At 56.2% G+C, this 18190-nt stretch overlaps 1 protein-coding gene across 1 annotated transcript in view; it reads right to left on the bottom strand.

The window, feature by feature from the left end:
• Nos1 (nitric oxide synthase 1) overlaps positions 1–18190 on the bottom strand; it is a 96528-nt gene that overhangs the window by 38355 nt on the left and 39983 nt on the right. The window contains 8 exon segments of the mRNA XM_048785651.1: positions 1895–1996; positions 4826–5000; positions 6214–6353; positions 8038–8179; positions 9829–9920; positions 10546–10708; positions 12171–12316; positions 13365–13493. Coding sequence (XP_048641608.1) covers positions 1895–1996; positions 4826–5000; positions 6214–6353; positions 8038–8179; positions 9829–9920; positions 10546–10708; positions 12171–12316; positions 13365–13493 — 1089 coding nt within the window.

Below are 18190 nucleotides of genomic sequence, written 5' to 3'. Positions count from 1 at the left end.
CCCCCCAAAATAAAAATTTAAAGAAAAGAAAGCAAACAAATGGTGGTCCTGGAGATGATTCTAAGCAGTGTGAGGGGAGCCGGTGACTCTCTGCATTTCTCTCACTGGTAATCACACCCAGGAGAAAGTCTCTGTTGGTGCCCATGTCTTTCATATCTTTCCCTGCTTTTTAAGAAGGGGGAGGAACCTCAGGCAGTGACTAGACTCCAACAATTTTCTTTTCCTGTTCATTGGTTTAATATTCTGTTCCCCATCCCACTTCTCCCGTGAGCGTGGGGACGTAAAACCCTCTTAACATACAAAGTCTTACGTCCTAAAACGAGTGGATAAAACGTCACCCAGGTAAGCCCCTCCCAGGTGGGGAATGGACGTCCAGGTGACGCTCCCCTCTCCGCCCACAGTACCTTGTCCCCTCTGCGCTTTTCTGATTGGTCAGCTCAGTCCGTCCGTGCTGTCCCCAGCCTGCCTGTCGTTGTCCCGGGTCCCCAGGGATCCGAGCCGGGCGGTCGTCTCAACAGCTCCCGAGCCCTCACCCTCCGCGACTTCTCTGTTCTCGGAGCCGTTGGTCCCTGGGCCCCCTCTCTGTCCCCGACATGTGACTTCCAGTTCCCACCCACCTATCCAGCCTTGGTGGGAAGCCCCCGAGGGCAGAGCTGGCCTTGATTCTAGAGACCGTCCTCTGGTCTCTGGACCTGCTTTGCAAAAACCAGAGAACCCCAGATCCTGTCCCTGCCCTGGGTCATCACGGGTCAGTTTCAAAATGTGATTTTGTGTTCGTGACCAAGTGTCCGCTCTGTGGTCTCCACACGTCGAGGTTCAGACAGGGAGTGTCCAGTCCTCCTACCCCAGTATGGAGGCAGGTGGAGGTATCTCCCCTGGGTGGCCAAGAGAAGGGCACCTCACGCCAACCTGGAAGGACACACGGGGTCTGGGGGACTGACCCCCTGGGGGCTGTCACCACACGGCTTCCTGGGAACACCTGTCCTGTCCCCTGCAGCTCCAAGGGCAGCCACCCTTCCTTGGTTACCTCGCCCCCACCCCAGCAAGGGCGGGCCACAGAGTCAACCCCACGGACGTGTCCGACCCCGAGGAGGGACCTGTCCTCTTAACCTCGTAACATGGTGGGGACCGTTCACGTGCCATCGGCTTATTACACGCAGAGCGTGGAGCGCTGACTCCGTCCACACCGGCCTCCCTGGGCCCACCTGCGCAGGGCCACCAGGTACCCCTGAAGAACCCCGAGACAGCGGGCGCCCCTCTCTGGGGCCCGTCCACTCCGGGAACCCTGTCACCTTGGCTCTCACCCTGGGCCAATTCTTCAAACCGGGGACCAAGAACCCAAGGACTTAACTCCGTTCACACCCTTTCCGGGGGGCCCACAAGGCTCTGATAGTGAGGCTATCACTTGTTATGTGGTCATCGGAGTCCCTAGGACAGGACAGGAACAGAGGACACCTGTCATCACAACTTTTTTAAGGGGGGGCACTGGGGCTGGAATCCAGGGGTGCTGAAGCACTGAGCGGCATCCCCAGCCCTTTGTAAAAAATCTTTCATTTAGAGACGGGGCCTTGCTGAGTGGCTGAGGCTGGCCTTGAACTCGTGATCCTCCTGCCTCAGCCTCCTGAGCCGCGGGGATGACAGGGGTTGGTCATCTTGCCAGCTCCTCGCGGCAATTCCGAAGCATCGTGAGCAATAGGTGGTGACCTCCCTCCCCACCGAGTATTCTTTTCCTCACAGGGTCCCCACCCAGGACCCACAAGCAGGGGAGGCAGGCGGACAGGAAGGAGGTCATGCTGGTGGACAGAACCCCGCCCAGGTGGGTTTTGGTAGCCAGGTTTCTCGACCCTCAGCACCAAGGTTCTGAAGGTTCTGGCGCCCGTGAGGCAGGGGCTACCTGAAAGCTGTAGAGGACGGCGATGTTGATCTCCACCAGCGCCTGGTCCTTCCACAGGGATGACGTCTTCCTCATGTCCAGGTTCATCTTCTTGGCTACTTCCTGAAGGGGGACAAAACCCACTCACAGGCTGGGGCCCCTCGGTGCTTCAGAATGAAGGAGGGCGGGTCCCCTCACCGCGGGTCCCTGGACTAACCAGCTCATGCGCAGGTCACTCATGGACCCACTCCTGAAAAAGTGGTCGTGTGTTTTTTTATTTAATTGAGAATCTACTGGACATGAAGGAGGCCTTGAGTCATGAAGCTGACAGGCCCATAGAGTGGGGAGAGAGCTCATTTTATGATCAGTGTTAATTCCTAGGAAGGAAATAAGAGAAAGGAAATGGGAGGAGGAGATGATGAGAAGAAGCAAGACGTCCGCAGACCAGGGGCGGGGACTTGCGAGTGAGAAGAGCAAGAGCAAAGGCCCTGGGGTGGGAATCGGGCTTGGGTCCCCTGAGAAGCAGGAGGAGGACCCGTGTGCTTGCAGGATGGTGAGCTGCAGGGGGTGGGGGCTGGTGGGAGAGAGAAGCAGGGCTGGATGCCGTGGGACCCTGGAGGGCGTGCCAGGAAGCCAGGATTTTATTTCAAATCCGAGGGTGGTCTTCCGATGGATTTAGGAGTGACTGTTTCCTCGGAGGAGAATCCCCTCGTTCTGTTCCACTCTGCAGCGGTCACTACTTAGACTCGAGACGGTGGGCTGTGAGTTCAGAGGGACACCTGCTGGGCTCTGACAGATGAGGGAAACTGAGGCCCAGAACCCTGTCTGCCCTTGTCCACAGTCCACGGAGCCAGGAGGCCGTGGAGGGAGAGCTCGGGGGACGCCCGATACCCGAGACCTGGGAGCTGCCTCCTCATCAGCTGACACCTGTGTCAAGTTACTTGGGAAAGAGAATGGGTGACAGTCGGGAGACACCGGCTCCGGAGCGGGCAGGGAAGAGCCGGCAGCAGGCTCGTTAATTAAGGCTGAGCTGCTCACCTCCCGTCATGCCGGTCCCTGGCGGAGCCCAGGTCTCATTACAGGGCTGCAAGGCAGCAATCTCTAAGGACTGGGGAAGTCACTTCCCACCCAACTGTCACCGTCTGTACACAACGGCAGCTGGAACTGAGGGCTGGGGCGGGTGACAGGCTCGTCTAGCTACCCGTGACGACTCCTTGCGAGGGACACGCACTCAGAGAGCGGAATGAGAACTTGGTGATGCACTCCCGGAGGCCGGGCCTTAGGTTCTGCTGGGGTCTGGAGCAGGGACGCGTTTGCAGAGAGCCAACCATTAGCTGCTGCTTTGCACAGATACATGTAAAACTCGAGCTGGTTTAGGAAAGAGCCAAGCGTCGTGTGGGCAGTCAGGCGGCTCCTGCTATCTACAGCATTGTTTTTAGTACCAAAGATGGAAGTCGGGGGCGCTTAACCACGGAGCCCCGTCCCCAGCCCTTTTTAATATTTTCTTTAGAGACAGGGTCTCCCTGAGTTGCTTAGGGCCTCGCTAAGTTGCTGAGGCTGGCTTTGAACTCACGATCCTCCTGCCTCAGCCTCACGAGCTGCTGGGATGGCAGAAGTATGTGCCTGGCATTCTACAGCATTTTTAAAAAAATTAAACAAGAACAATTAGTTGCAGAGAAAAAAAAAGAAAAAAAACTTATATGACTTAAAAAAAATAAAAATCCCCCAATGCAACTTGAGCCATATGTATGGAAATTACCCGAAATATTTCCCCCTTTCCTGTCAGAAGGTTGTACAGATGGGTGCTACCCAGTAGAACCTTCTGAGGAAGTTAAAAAATGTTACAAAATGCTGAAGCCTGGGGTCCTGACCAGATCAATAACATCAGGGTTCTGGGGAGGGGGACTTGGGCATCATAAAGCCCCCAGGGTAAACTCCAAGATGCAGCAAGACCGAGGACCCCCTGAACCCATGGATTTAAACAACAGAACCCTAATGCTTGGTTCTGAGTTCTACTCATGATTCTGTGCCTTATTTGCTGTGTGACATAGGGCCAGAACTTAACTTCTCTGTTCCCCCATATCTTCTTTTGAAATGAGGCCAACCACTGAAGGGACGTTGGCTGACAAAACATAGCCCCGGGAACTCCAGGAGGACTCAGTGGGTGGGGGGGGGGACAGAATCAGACCCTCTGTGGAGAAATGCTACCCTCCTTTGCTGCATGACCTTGAGATTGTCACTTAATCCCTCTGGAAGTCCTCATTTTCTCCACCTTAAGGGGATTATCATACGTTAAGGTTAAGGTGAGGGTTAAATGAGAATGTGCTACAGCTGGTGGGTTCCAAGCCACTGATAGAAACAGTAACTTGGAGAATGTCACAGCTGTTACCTTGAAGGAAAGAGACTAGTCACCTGAACACACAAGCCCCCGCGCACCGCACGCCCACCTGCAGCCAGAGCCGCGGTTTCTGTCTATGCAGATTCAAACAACCTTCCAAGGAAAACATTTGGGAAGAAGCTTGCACCTGTAGAGAACGTGTCCAAGACATGTCTTCCCTGTCATGATTCATCCTCTGAACCCTTCGGTTTAGCACTGTAGGAGGTATCAGAAGTCACCTCGAGATGATCTGAGCATGCCGGGGGTGTGTAGGTCATAGGCACATACTGGGCCTTTTATATAAAGGACCTGGGCTTCGGTGGGGTTTCCTGGATGAATCCCCGACAGACACGGGGCAGCGGGGGTAGCGGGTGTTGACTGTATACACAAGGTGCTTAAGCAGTGTTAGCGTGGGGTCCGTGCTGTGTGTTGGCTGTTGCTCCCATCCCTGGTAAAGACACACGGAGGCTTCCAGAAGTTCACCCGATTGTGGTTCTATTCGGACTCCTTCCAGTTTCTAGGCTCCAAACCTCTGCCTTGGGTGTCCTGCCCCGGGGACCACCGAGGGACCTTACCTCCAGGATGTTGTAGCGGGAGTTGTCACAGTAGTCGCGGACACCGATCTCCGTGCCCATGTACCAGCCGCTGAAGGGACAGGCGCTGAACTCCAGGCCACCAATCTCCAGAAGCATGTTGGACACAGCGGGGAGGCCGTACCATTTGAGGCCCAGGTCCTTGAACCAGTCAAACCTGCAGACGGCAAGACAGCCCAGGTCTGGGAACCACTGCCCTCGGCGCCCATGGGTCTTCCAAACCTACACTAAGAGTGAGTCCAGGAGAAAGTGTGGAGAAATCACTCTGCTGCAACCCACGGTGCGCCTTTCTACCCCAGGGCCTTTGCACAGGCGGCTGGCTCCTTCTTCCTGGGGATCCTCTCTCTTTCATCTGTGCTCCCAGCTCCTCCCTATGCTTAATTCTCAGCTAAAATGCTGCTCACTCCAGGGAAACCTTCTCTGATGTCCTATTGGGTCCATGTGGCTTCACACTTCTGGGCATCATAAAATTCCTACTGCCGCATTTTACTGGAATTAAGTCATTTTATAAGGCCTAGAAGCATGAAGTAGTTGTGTTTGTGAGATCTTCTCCTCTTTGAGAAGGTAAAACCACCGAGGCAGGGACCAAGTCAGCCCCAAAGGCCAGCGGGGTGCCTGACTGGAGTGGGAACGATGTGGCCTGAGTCACTGAGCGGATCCAGGAGGCTGGGGGTGCTCCCAGAGAGCAGGCGGCACCCGGAGCCTTGTGACCCGGGCCTCCTGTCTGGGGCCAGGAGGAAGGGAACACAAATGAGGCACTCCTCTAGGGTGCAAAATCTAAGGGGACCCCAACAGACTCAGCAATCGACATCAGCAATTAAAAACATAATTTAGTGCTGCCCATCTATGTATATATTTTGAATAAAATATTGAAATTTTAAATAGACAGGCTCCCACCCCTCCCTGTGTGACCCCCCTTGCTTGTGTCACCCTAATCTCAATTCTGAGCTGAATCCTGCTTTTATTTAAAATGTTGGTCTGTGGCTCTTTGTGGATTTAAAAAACAAAAAAATAAACCAAAAAAGAGTTGAGTTAGATCTCTGAAACACACGACATTTACGTATTGAGTTTTTTATCGACCTCCCTTGGTCCTCTCCCTGAGCCTGGTGCCTGGGGTGGAATTTCTTCCCTCTCCAAGTGCAAATGCTCCTCCCAGCACCAGGTGCCCTTTGAACTTGACCTTCCCTGGGTCCACTTCCCACGGTTGGCTGTTCTCAGGATGGCCCCCGAGGGCACCCACGTTGCCCAAGCCCACGGGGAGGAACCAAGCCCCCTGGGAACCCCTGTCTGGGTTGCAGAGGGAGCCAGGGGACTAAGGCTGGGCGGAGAGGGGCCCGGGGACCCCCCACCCCCCACGCCAGCCCTCTTACTTGGGGTGCCTGATGGGCACTTCCAGCACCAGCTCGGGCGGGATCTGGAAAAGCTCGGGGTCATTGCCGTTGGCCTGCAGCAGGAGGGGCAGCACGTCGAAGCGTCCCCGCGGGGGCTTCCAGCCTTGCTGGATGCAGATCTGCAAACAGACCCCTCGGTCAGCTCGCCGCCTTGCGCCCTCCAGCCCGATGGGGGGGAGGGGGCTGAGGGCTGAGCAGAGACCCCAACGCGAGTCCCCAGAGGGCACTGCCACGGGACAGAGGGTCCCCCTGGCCTTGCCTTGTGGCCCCCCAGGACACAGGGCAAGCCTCTGCTCCAACAGGGAGCTTTACATCTCCAGGGTCCTCTGTGCCCCCTGGGGGCTCCCAGAGGGGAAGGGAAGAGCTGGCCAATCCTGGCGTCTGTCCTGGGCTGGCTCTGTCAGGGGTCTGTCACGTGACCTTAGAGGCCTCAAGATGCAAAGAAGGTCTGCTCCCTGTGGTGAAGAATCACCGTCTAGAACACACTTTTTTTAGGGCAGCTGCCCTATAGATATTTGATGTGAGCCACATGAGTGACTAACTCTAGCAGCTACATTAAAAAAGGGGTGAAAACCATTTTATTCACATATTTATTTGAATGCAAGCACTTTATGTGAATATTCTTCATGTATTAAAGTATCCATCTATTCTAAGTGATCCATTTGAGAGTAAAATGAAATTGCTAACTTTCGTCTAAATCATATCGAATAGAGGTACTATGTAACAACGAGACACACTAAAGATCAACACTAACTGATCCATGATAAATGGTTAAAGCGAAGGTATTTAAATCGCTAGAATATTAATACTCATGTTGAAACGTTAATGTTAAAATCAAACATATATTTATCCAGTAAGGTTGCTAGTTTTTTATGAACACAGTAGCTTGCCGTACCTCCATCATTATCGTTTCAATCTGGAATCAATGCATATATTTTGAACAAAATATTGAAACTTTAAATAGTCAGGCTCCCACCTGTTTGTGATGTTTGTGGTGCCGGGGATTCTGCCAGGCAGATATCTGCCCCTCGGCCACGTCCCCAACCAACACAAGAGCCATCAGTGAGCTCTTTTCCACTGATTATTATTATCATTATTATTATTTTTGTGGTACTGGACATTGAGCTCAGGGGCACTCATCCACTGAGCCACCTCCCCAGCCCATTTTGTTTTTCATTTAGAGACACGTTCTTGAAAAGTTGCTCAGGGCCTCGCCGAGTGGCTGAGGCTGGCTTTGAACTCACAATCCCCCTGCCTGAGCCTCCGGAGCCGCTGGGATGACAGGTGTGCACCAGGCACCCAGCCCCCTGTGTTTGGAATGGGTGGGGACGGGTGGTGGTGGCTCTCCTGGTGGCTTTTATAGGCTGGTGCCCAGCAGAGTCAAAATTGTGACCAACAGTGGCAGAAACGTGAGTGGTGCCTCGAGTCGGAGACATCACTCGACCCTGCCAAGGTGCCCCGACGGGCTTCCTCTGCCGGCGTCTCTCCTCCTGGTGGGACGAGCTTTGCCCTGCGGTCCCCGCCTTCCCCTGACCTATTTGGCTCCCTTGGATAACTGCTCCCTGCGCCCACCTGTGAAATGGGACCACAGTTTCTGCCAGGGGGCTGGGGGTGAGGACGTGACACCAAGGTGACCCAATGCCCAACCGTGAAAGAGCCGGAGGACGGGGACGGAGGGCAGCGGCCAGTCTGAAGAAGGGCACCCTGTGTCCCAAAGGCTGCCCATCAAACCAGAAAAGAAAGCTCGGGGCCCTGAGCCCGGGTGGACGGGTGGGTGGGTGGGTGGGGACACCGTGCTCGCACCTCTGTGAACTCCACGTTGGCCGGGTCCCCCAGGGTGGAGCCGTCGGGCTGTTTGTAGCCGGCGTAGCGGATGAGCTGCGAGTTCCACACGCGGAAGTCGTGCTTGCCGTCCGTCCTCTGAGGGAAGATGGTGATGGCCGACCTGTGGGGCCAGGGGAGGAGAGCCGGTGTCAGGGGGAGCCATGTGCTCTGGGGACACACTCGAAACAGTGCTGCCCAGACCAACAGGCTCAGGGTGGATCACGTCTGTGTCAGGTCCCCAGGGTCAATGGACTAGCTGTTGGAAGGAGGGGACACTGGAGCCCCTGGTGTGCGGAGGGTGGAGGCCAGTGGAGGTGGGGGGCAGGAGGATGGGTTCAGAGCCAGGGGCTCTGGGTCCCTGTCTCCAGGGCACAAGAGTCCTGACGTCGGCCAGTCCTCCGGGGAGTTCTGCACACGCCATCTCCAGGGAGCCGTGGGACCCCCGAGTCACAGCACATAGGGATTCTAGGTTCTGTTCTTCTACCACCAGCCTTCCCTTTTTTGGGTACTGGGATTGACCTCAGGGGCACTTGACCAATACCAAGCCACATCCCCGGCCCTATTTTGTATTTTATTTAGAGACAGGGTCTCACTGAGTTGCTTAGGGCCTCCCTGAGTTGCTGAGGCTGGCTTTGAACTCACGATCCTCCTGCCTCAGCCTCCAGAGGTGCTGGGATTAGCGTGCGCCACCAACCGGACAACCAGCCTTCCTTTGAAACCTAGGACACACCTGTGTGAACCCTCTCCACCTGCTCCTCCTGCTCCTCATTACTCTCCGATCCCCTTTCTGCACACCTCAGCCACCGAGGTCCTCTAACCCTGTCATCGGGGAGGCAGATTTGAGACCTACTCTGAGTCCCTTTTGCAAAACTCATCTCAGTGCAGGGCCCGCTGTGTGGCGGGATGAGCCCACGGTTACCCAAGGGTGAAGGGTGCCACAGGACGGGGCTTTGCTCCTTGGCACAGGGGAAGGACGGAAGAAGAAAAACGTAGACTTGAAGCAGGATGACTTTTCCACCCGTGCCCCATGATATCCTCTGCCCCGAGCTCTTCCCGCTGCCTGGAGTCCCCTGTTCCATCAAGGGAACTGATTCCTGGCCGCGGGGACCCTGCCCTGGGTTCTCCTGTCAACACAGGGATCTCAGGTCCCCCCGTGGCTGGTGGATCTCCTCCTGCAGGAGCCTGGGCCCTGCTGACCCTGGCAACGGCCACCGCTTTGCTGCTCTCTGAGCTCACCTTGAGGTCCTCCCCCCTTTATGCAAAAGAGGGCCCCATTATTATACTGCAGGAGTGGGGCGTCTCCTTTCGGTATGAAAGTTGGGGTGCGCGGGAGGCCAGGTGAAAACCACACAGGGTCTCAGCGCTCCTCAGAATCTCTGAGCAAAACGTCTCTCAGGGCCGCGGCGGAGAGGAGCCCAGGATGAGTCACTCCTCCCTCCCGCGCGTGGCGCATCCCTGAGCAGCAGACCCAGCGCGTTGTGTGATGTACATACAGAGTCGTGTTTAGCGACACCAGAGTCACAGCCCGTGAGCGGGTGTGAGGCTGGTGCTGTGTGCGGATCCCAGATCCAACGTCCTTTCTCAGGCTCCTCCTGGGGAGGGCTGAGTGGGACGTTCGTGGTGGCAGTTTTGCAAACCCCAGGGGATACTACTGCCCCAGAGGAGAAGGGACACGTGGTGTGGGCAAGGAAGGGCTGCACATCTGTCTCAGTGTGGCCGACTCCACGCCGTGGGGACATGAGGCCCCCTCCCCCCCAGCAGGTCCCTCACCTGAGGTTGCCCTTGTTGGTGGCGTACTTGACGTGGTTGCAGATGTAGTTGAACATCCCGTGAGCCGTGGTGCAGTCGCGCGCATCGAACACCTGGGAGAGATGCCGGGTGGGACTGACGGCCGTCTCCCTCTTTCCCAGAGCCCACCCAAGGGCCCCCTCTCTGGAGTGGCAGGCACCTCATTCTGAGTCCCAGGCAAACTTTTATGTTTTCTTTCTTCTATGCTCATAAGCAACGTCAATCAGACTAGGAAAAGTCTCCCAGAGTGCAAGCGAATGTGACGAAGGGGACACTCAATACAGGGGGCGTTTCAATGAGATGGCTACGTTTTCTGTTAGGGACCAGGACTGAGGGATTAAAAAACGAAATAAACAAAAATCAAACTCTAAACCCCGACCTTGATAACGAATCTACTGCCCACGAGGAGATCTTCCCTAGAATCCAATCGGGTCAGCGGGACAGAAACGGACCCATCAGGGGGGATGTGGAGAAGGTCAGTAAGGGAGGTGGGCGGGAGGCTGAAGGGAGTGGTGGGGTCTGTGGTCAGCCGGGGTGCCCAGGGGACATGGCTCTAGTCAGGATGCGGCTGTGACCTGGGAGTGTGGGCCCTGTGACCACCAGGTGATAGGTCACTAGGGCCAACGGGGGCCTTTCCAAAGCTCCACCTGCCCTCTTTCTCTCGTCCCCTCCCCAAGGTGTCCCCAAGGGGTCTCCCACCTGCAGCTTGGACCACTGGATCCTGCCAACGCAGCGGGCGGCGTTGCGCCAGGCGTGCTTGGCCCCGTAGATGAGCTCGGTGTCCCTCAGCTGGTAGGTGCTGGTGCTGTCGATCTCCCGGTTCACCTCCTCCAGCCGGTCCATGTGGGCCTTGGAGCCAAACCTGAGTTGGGAGAAGAGGAGCGTGAAGCGCCCCCTAAGGTCTCCCGCCAGCCCGGGACTCTACTAGGAGGTGGGGCACCTGTGGGAGGCGGGGCCTGGTGGGAGGAAGTGAGGTCATGGGGGGCGCCCTCCCTCCCTCCCTTCTTTCCAGGTGCCATGAGGCGAGGGGCCTCCTCCTCCTGCTCTCCAACCCTGATGAGCTGCCTGGCCACAGGCCCAACCGAACAGGGGCCGAGCGCCCCGTGGACTCAAATGATCAGCACAAACAAACCTTTTCCTCCTTTTAAGTTGATTCTCTCAGGTGTTTTGTCACAGGGACGGAAAGCTAACCAACGTCATTACCCCCTCTTCTGAGGTAGAGGAGGGTGGGAGGGACGAGCTATGATAGGACACTGGGGGCCACAGGAAGTCCCCCGTCGACTGCTGCATGCGACAGTTAGAGCATAAAGCAGAGACTGTACACTCAGGTGCCCACGAGGGCTCGGCGGGGTGTGTAGATGAAACCAGCCGGGTGGGGACTGCGTTGAGCCTTGTCCTTGGGGGGCAGCCGTGACTGTGCCCCAGCCAACTGCTCCCTGATAGGCGAGGGGACCCAAGGCTGCCGGGTCTTGCTCAACACAAACTGGAAAGTCCTAGTTTTAAAGGGAGCTCTTCTGAGTTTCCAGTGTTGGGAATGCCTTTAATTTCAGACAGTTAAAAATCACTTTGGAAACTTTTAGACTCCTAAGAAGGCAGGTATACAGAACAGTGTAATGAGCACCCAGGTCCCCAGCTGAAACCCAGCGTCCAGCACCCGCTACACACAAGTTCTACCACCGAGGGACACCTTAGCCCCTGGGGTTCAGATTTTCGGATGAGGGGTATTCAGTTGGTAAAGTCGATGCAAATATTTTAAAATCTGAAAAACTCTGAGACCCAAAATACGTCTGGCGCAGAACATTTCGGAGAAGGGATATGGAGCCTGGATTCCATGTCTGGACTGTGGATGGAGCCAAGGTGATTTCTGGAAGGTTCTTCAATGGTGATCTTTCCTACTGTCTGTGGTGTTTGTGAGCTTGCCCTTCTTTGCATGCTCACAAACCACAGCTGGGAGTTTCCCTCCAGGTGTGCAATTGCAAGAAATACTCCAGAGTCTAAGAAACCCTTTCACTGGTCAAATAAGAGCCCATCTGGGGGCCAGGTTTGGCCCGTGGGCTACCAGGTTTCCACCCTGTGACTGGCGGGCTAAGGCCTCGAACTTGGGGTTTGCAAAGCTGCAGCTGACATCTTGTCCCCAGCCCTCACCACTGAGCCACATCCCCTGGCCTTTTAACATTTCCTTTAGAGACAGGGTCTCATCTCCCTGAGTTGCTGAGGGCCTCACTAAGTTGCGGAGGCTGGCTTTGAGCTCACGATCCTCCTGCCTCGGCCTCCGGAGTCACCGGGATGACAGGTGTGCGCCCCGGTGCCCTGCCCACACTTGCCTCTTAATGGACGAGTAGTACTGATCGATAAACTCCTTGGCGAGGGGGAAGAGCTGATCCTTGGTGCGGACGTCTTCGGGCCTTCGCGTGTGCTGAGAGGGCAGCATGATGGAGCCCATGCAGATGTGCTCCGTGCAGCCTGTCTCCTGGAAGGGAGAGAGAGAGGTTGGGCTATGGCCTGGTTTCCCCCGAGATTGGCGGGTGCTGGGCTGGGGGCCAGGATCTGGTACTCAGGGCAGAGCTAACCTGGCCCTTGGCGCCAACGACCAGCTTCCTGTCATTGTTGGACATGGTCCTCAGTCAACGTAAGGGACAGCAAGTCACAATGTAAGGTTCCGGAAGGTCAGTTAGGGGATCAGGAGTGTTTTGACTACCAATCTGAATCACTGGAACTAGACCCCAGGATACTTTCTCATTCTAACAGAGGGGACAGTAGCTCATTTGGACACGTCTCTGATAGATTAATTGCAAAAATGACCCCAATTCTTTCCTTCCCTGAATTCTCTTTGGAGTGTGGTTTGATAGCGGCTCCCCATCAAGAGGGGACTGTATGTCCTCATCTCTTGGATCTAGGCTAGTTTTGGCCCACAGAGTGGGCAGAAACGGCCCTGCACCATGCCCAAGCCCAGCCTCCACATGCAAGCAAGTCCAGGCTGGCTTGCTGGAAAAGGAGAGAACATGCACAATAGAGTCACCTCAGCAGGGCCATCCCAGATCAGCCTGCCCTGAGCTGTCCCCTCAGGTGGCTGAGGGCACATGATACAACCTCACTAAGATCAAGGGTGTCCGGTTCCGATTGGCTGGACCACCCAGCTAATCCGGAGATTTTTCAAAAGTAATAAACAGTGGTTGTTTTCAGTCACTGAATTTTTGGGCCAGTTTGTTACACAGCAGTTACTAACAGATACATTTCTCCAAAAGGCCCTTTTCTGACCCAAACTTAAAGGAATGTGTTGGTGTGTTGACACTATTAAAAAATAGGATCTAGAAGTTTAGAGGACCCAGTGTGAAATCAGGGCAGGGTTTGCTCGGTACTTCATCGGTGGTCAGACTGACCACGTCCCTTCACTTCTCTTGGGAACAAAGTGCTCAGATAAAAAGCATTTAGAGAAGTGAGTGGGTATCCATCAGCTGTCCTCAAGCAGGGACAAATAGCCCGTCCAGGGGATGCTGGACAGTGTCTGGGGAACTCACCAGGGTGCTCTTCAGGTGGAGGGTGTCGGTGAGAACCACGTCCGTCTCCCAGTTCTTGACCTTGAGGAAGCGAGGGCACTTGGAGGGGCTGCCATTCTTTGTGGGGGACTGTCTCCCCGAGGCAGGGGGCTAGAGGAGAGAACAGAGGTGGGGCATCAGGCAGGGTCTTGAGGGAACTGAAGAACCGTCTCCACTGGGACTGGGAGGTGTTTGCATATGGAGCCGCGGGGAAGAAATCAAGCCAGGATGAGCTCAGGGAGGCAAGGTCTTCACGGTGGCATTAGTGACTTTATAAGAGAGAGCTGAGCCAGCAGGTGTGACCAGATGCTGAGCAGATCTGCCACCACACTCTGGGACTTCCGGCCTCCAGAATCATGCACCAAACAAACCCCTCTTCTTTATAATATACCCCGCCTCTGCCACTCAGCCATAGCAACAGAAAACGGACTGTGCTAAAGCCACAGTGGGCAGCACGGGGTGGGGCGTTTGTTCTCTTTGTCCCCTCCTCGTACTTTCTTCCCTGCTGGACCCTAAGTCATTTTGCTTGTGTCTCCAAATGAAGCACCAACGAACATTCTCGTGTCTCCCGGCGGCCCTGCACTGATGGTGACCCACCAGAGCAGGCCTTTAGAGCAAGGCGTTCCTTGGAGTGAGTTGACATCTTTGAGGGGTGCAGGGAGCTACTTGTCCGTATGGAAGGTCACCCAGAGAGGGGGTGACAGACTGGGTGCTGAGGTTGGGGTTGGGCCTGTGTCAGGAGGGTGGAGGGCAGACGGCTGGGGGGAGCGGGTGTGGGGTGGCCAGGGGGCGGGGGAGAGAGCAGGCCCTAATCAAGGAGGCCGTCTGTTGAGGCTCCAGATGTGCGAGGAGCAGCCGTGAAGAGCCGTGGAATCGGCAGCCCGGGTGCGTCCGCCCCATCCCGTCCACTGGGCCTCGCTGCATCGCACTCTTGAGACCAGGCCTTAGGAGCCCTCTGGCAGGGCCGCTGTAGCCGCTGTAGTCGGGGCTTTGATGTTTTAATGAGCCAGCAGTGATACTGGATGACTCAGGAGGGGACAAGTGGGGACATTAGTACAGGATGCAGATGGCTTCTCTGAGTGCGGACCTGAGAGTGCCTGTTCAAAATGCAGACGAGCGGTCCTTAGAGGTCACGGTGTCGGGGACCGGGCCCATTTGGGCTCCAGGCTGCGGCTTCGCACCTGTAAGTCCTCAGGGGGTGGGAGACACCAGCTGTCCTGGGAGGGAACAGGGCAGGGCTCCCGGGACACCTCCTCCTAAATTGGCACAAGAGTCCCTGGGCTCATAGACGTTGGGAGGCTCTGTCAACACCTGGTTGCTTAAGGACTCGGCAGGAGCCCGAGGAAAAGGTCTCACAGCCTCAGCCCAAAGGAGGCAGGGAGGCCTCCGGCCCTTAGGCTAGACCCCGGCTCGTCCACCCGGGAGCAGCCTGGGGCTGGACCGGGCCTGAGGCCTGTTTCTGCACAGCCCACGAGCCAAGGATGGTTACTCTCCTCTGAGGTCATTGAATATAAGAAGAGTCATGTCGCTGGATATGAGAATCCCGTCTTGGGATCCGTGAGAGCTACATCGAGTTCCAATTTCAGGGTCCCCGGAGTTTTGTGGGGACACTGCCACATCCATGCATTCCCACACGTCGATGGCTTCTCTTGAACTACAGGTGGGGACCAAGATCGGATGTCCACAAAGACACAAGGATTTTTAAAAAAATCGTCCCTTCTAGCAAAAGTCTGCCAACTAGCGGCATGGAGAGCCCAGCGGCACTGTCTGCCCGCAGAGGGCTCACGGGCCGCGGGGTCGGAGGTCTTTCCTGAACCTTCTTTAGAACAGCACCCCGGCCCGGATATTGTCCCCTTGCCACCTTCGCATGCTGTAAACAGCTCCCCAGCACTCACCCCGCCTGTGATCGCGAGGGCACAATGGGGACCACGGACCTCTAGTCTCTACCTACGAACCTTCTTGCTGGGGATTTGCATGGATCAGATTGACAGTGACAAAAGGTGTCCCCCAGCCGCCCTGGTGATGATGCAGGAAATGTTCACAGACAAACATGAATGCAGTAGCACTGGCCGCCCACGCCCTTCCGCCACGATGGTCTGCCCCACCTTAGACCAGAGCAATGGGCTCGGCCGGCCACGGACTGAACCTCTGAAGCCGTGAGCCCAAACACGCTTCTCCTCCTTGAGGTCCCGGTCGGGTATTTGGTGACAGTGGTGGCTGGCTAACTCAGGGGATTGAGTCCAGGTCCCTCACGGGATGGCCATATCACGGGTGCTCAAGAGCCTCCTATTAGATGGCACAGTAGTCGGCACAGAGCTGCTCCAGGCTCTGCGGACTTTGAAGGCTCCAGAACCATAGACAGCACTTTCCCGTGGTCTGAGCCTCTGGCCTGCGGTCCTCTGGGGCCTCCGCCCGAGCGCTCATACAAAGTCGGCATGGACTTTGAAATGGCAGAGATCCTTCATGCTCGGCCCGGGGCTGTGGGCTGGACTGAATGGAGGACAAAGGAGCCCGAGGCTGCCTAACTGAGCGAGTGACCACATGGAAGCCAGTGTCAGGAACGCAGGTGCTCCACGACCAGCCACGGGGACATGACCGACCAGTGCGTCCCGAGTGGAAACTAGCATATGAACAGAGACTGCATCCAGCCGCCCAGCTCAGCAACACAGCACCCGGCAGAGGGTGGGTTGCTGGCCTCGGGACTAAGTGGCTTATGGGAGCCGAGGCTCCATGTCATTGCTCAGCCTGGGGACAGATGCATCTGAACCCAGGAAACGATCCGAATTGAAACCCAAATTCTGATTTCTATTGACTGCTCTCACACCATGGCGGAGTCGAAAACTGTGACAAGGAGCCATTGTTAAGCCAGACACCAGGCGTCCACGGCTGTGGGGGCCACAGGAAGCAGAGAGGTCCCCACAGAAGCTGCGGCAACAGTGCGGAGAGGCCACCAGGGTGGGGAACGGCCGCGGGTCGAGGGGATCGGAGGGCGGCAGGAAGTGGACACTCAACCCAGATCCAGGAAGAGCCGGGGACAGGCCCAGGGCCTGCCGTGCCCAAGTGGGGATCACTGGCACGAGTCTCCTGGGGACCCCAGGTCTGGGAGCCACCACGAGGGGAGGAGACATCTGTGAGACTCAGACCGTCCTAGGAGCTGTGTCCCTCCAAATCCATACACTGATCTCCTGAACCCCAATAATTCCAAATGTGACCTTATTTGGGGATAAGGCCTTTTTTTTCCCCCTGGGGATGGAACCCAGGGCTTACACATGCTAGATAAGTGCTCCTCCAGGCAGCCCCGTCCCCAGTCCTTTAAATTTTGAGACAGGGTCTTGCTTATTGCTGACGCTGGTCTTGCCTATAGCGATCCTCCTGCCTCAACTTCCCAAGTTGCTGGGGTGACAGGTGTGCGTCCCCCCCCTCCCCTGCGCCTGGCTGGAGGGAGGGTCTGGATGGAGGTCCTCATTTGAAGTGAGGTCTCTAAGATGGTCTTTGATCCCCAAATAACCAGCGTCCTTAGAATAAGAGAGAAATTGGAGACGGACACCCAGGCGCAGGCAGACCGTCAGGTGGTGTGCGAGGCACCGAGAGGCCTGGAATGAGCCCCGCTCACGGCCCTCAGGAGGACCAGCCCACCCGGCCTTGGCGTTGGAGTCCTGGCCTCCCCAGCTGTGAGGCGGTCTGCTGCCCGGCTGGCGGTAACTGCCCGGGCAGCCGTGGCGCACACACAGGGACGCTCAGGCCTAAGCTGTTCAAGGCTGGCGCCTTCTGAGTCTCACACTGTTGGCACCGGCCACCACGTCCTCCATCACAGGCCACGGCAACCTGCCCTGCTTGGCTTGTCCCCAATGAGGGGAGCATGCTGGAGCCGGGCTGGGCAGCAGGCCACCCACACCAGGGGCCAGAAGCCACACACGGTGCCCTTTGCTGCGGCTCCGGGCAGCACCACGCCCACCTGTGGGTGCAGTTCTCCAGGGCAGCAAGCGAACCTGGCGCCAAGCGGTGGCAGCTCAGGGCCCAGGCCCGCAGACCTATGGAGCCGCAGGTCCCCACCGGTCCACGCAATGAAAACCTGCCACTTAGAGATTGTAACTTACTGGGACCTGGGAGTATGATCTCCCTGTGATGCGCCCAAGGTGTTGTGTCCAAAGTGATTCATTATTTACTTGGTAGGAAGTGAGTGAAGACTTATTCTGACACCCCCCCCCCCAATTCATGTCCATGTGCTTCAGTGTGAGGGGAATCGGGGTGCTCGGGAATTAGACCTGTCATGCTTCGGGAGTGGAGGGGGTGCAAGGATCTTCTAGGGTAAGAGGGTCTTTTTTGTGGGGGGTTACCAGGGGTTGAACTCAGGGGTACTATATCACTGAGCCAAATCCCAGCCCTAGTTTGTATTTTCTTAGAGACAGGGTCTCACTGAGTTGCTTAGGGCCTCCCTAAGTTGCTGAGGCTGGCTTTGAACTCACGAGCCTCCTGCCTCAGCCTCCTGAGCCGCTGGGATCACAGGAGTGCACCACCGTGCCGGGCTGAAGGGGACTTTGAACTGGATTGTTGATGTTTTCTCCAAATCAAGCAAGACCCCAGCAGTCAGAAGTGACCAGACTCTAAGCTTAATTCCCATCACCAGACCAGACTGTAAAAGTACACTAGAAATCCATTTTAAAAATGCATCCTGCAACGGTCTTGCAGCGTCTCCCCATGGTATCCCGTCGATCTGTGCGTCCTGTTAAATGTGAACCTTGGAAACGCACAGTCAGTTTTAGATTTAAGATTCTGGGATCCTCAGCAAAGGTCTCCCCTGACCTCTC

The sequence above is a fragment of the Marmota marmota genome, unplaced genomic scaffold (genome assembly GCF_001458135.2).
Source record: "Marmota marmota marmota unplaced genomic scaffold, marMar, whole genome shotgun sequence".
Taxonomy (NCBI): domain Eukaryota; kingdom Metazoa; phylum Chordata; class Mammalia; order Rodentia; family Sciuridae; genus Marmota; species Marmota marmota.
The sequence above is the reverse complement of the archived record's forward strand: the minus strand, read 5'-3'. Positions and strand labels throughout refer to the sequence as shown.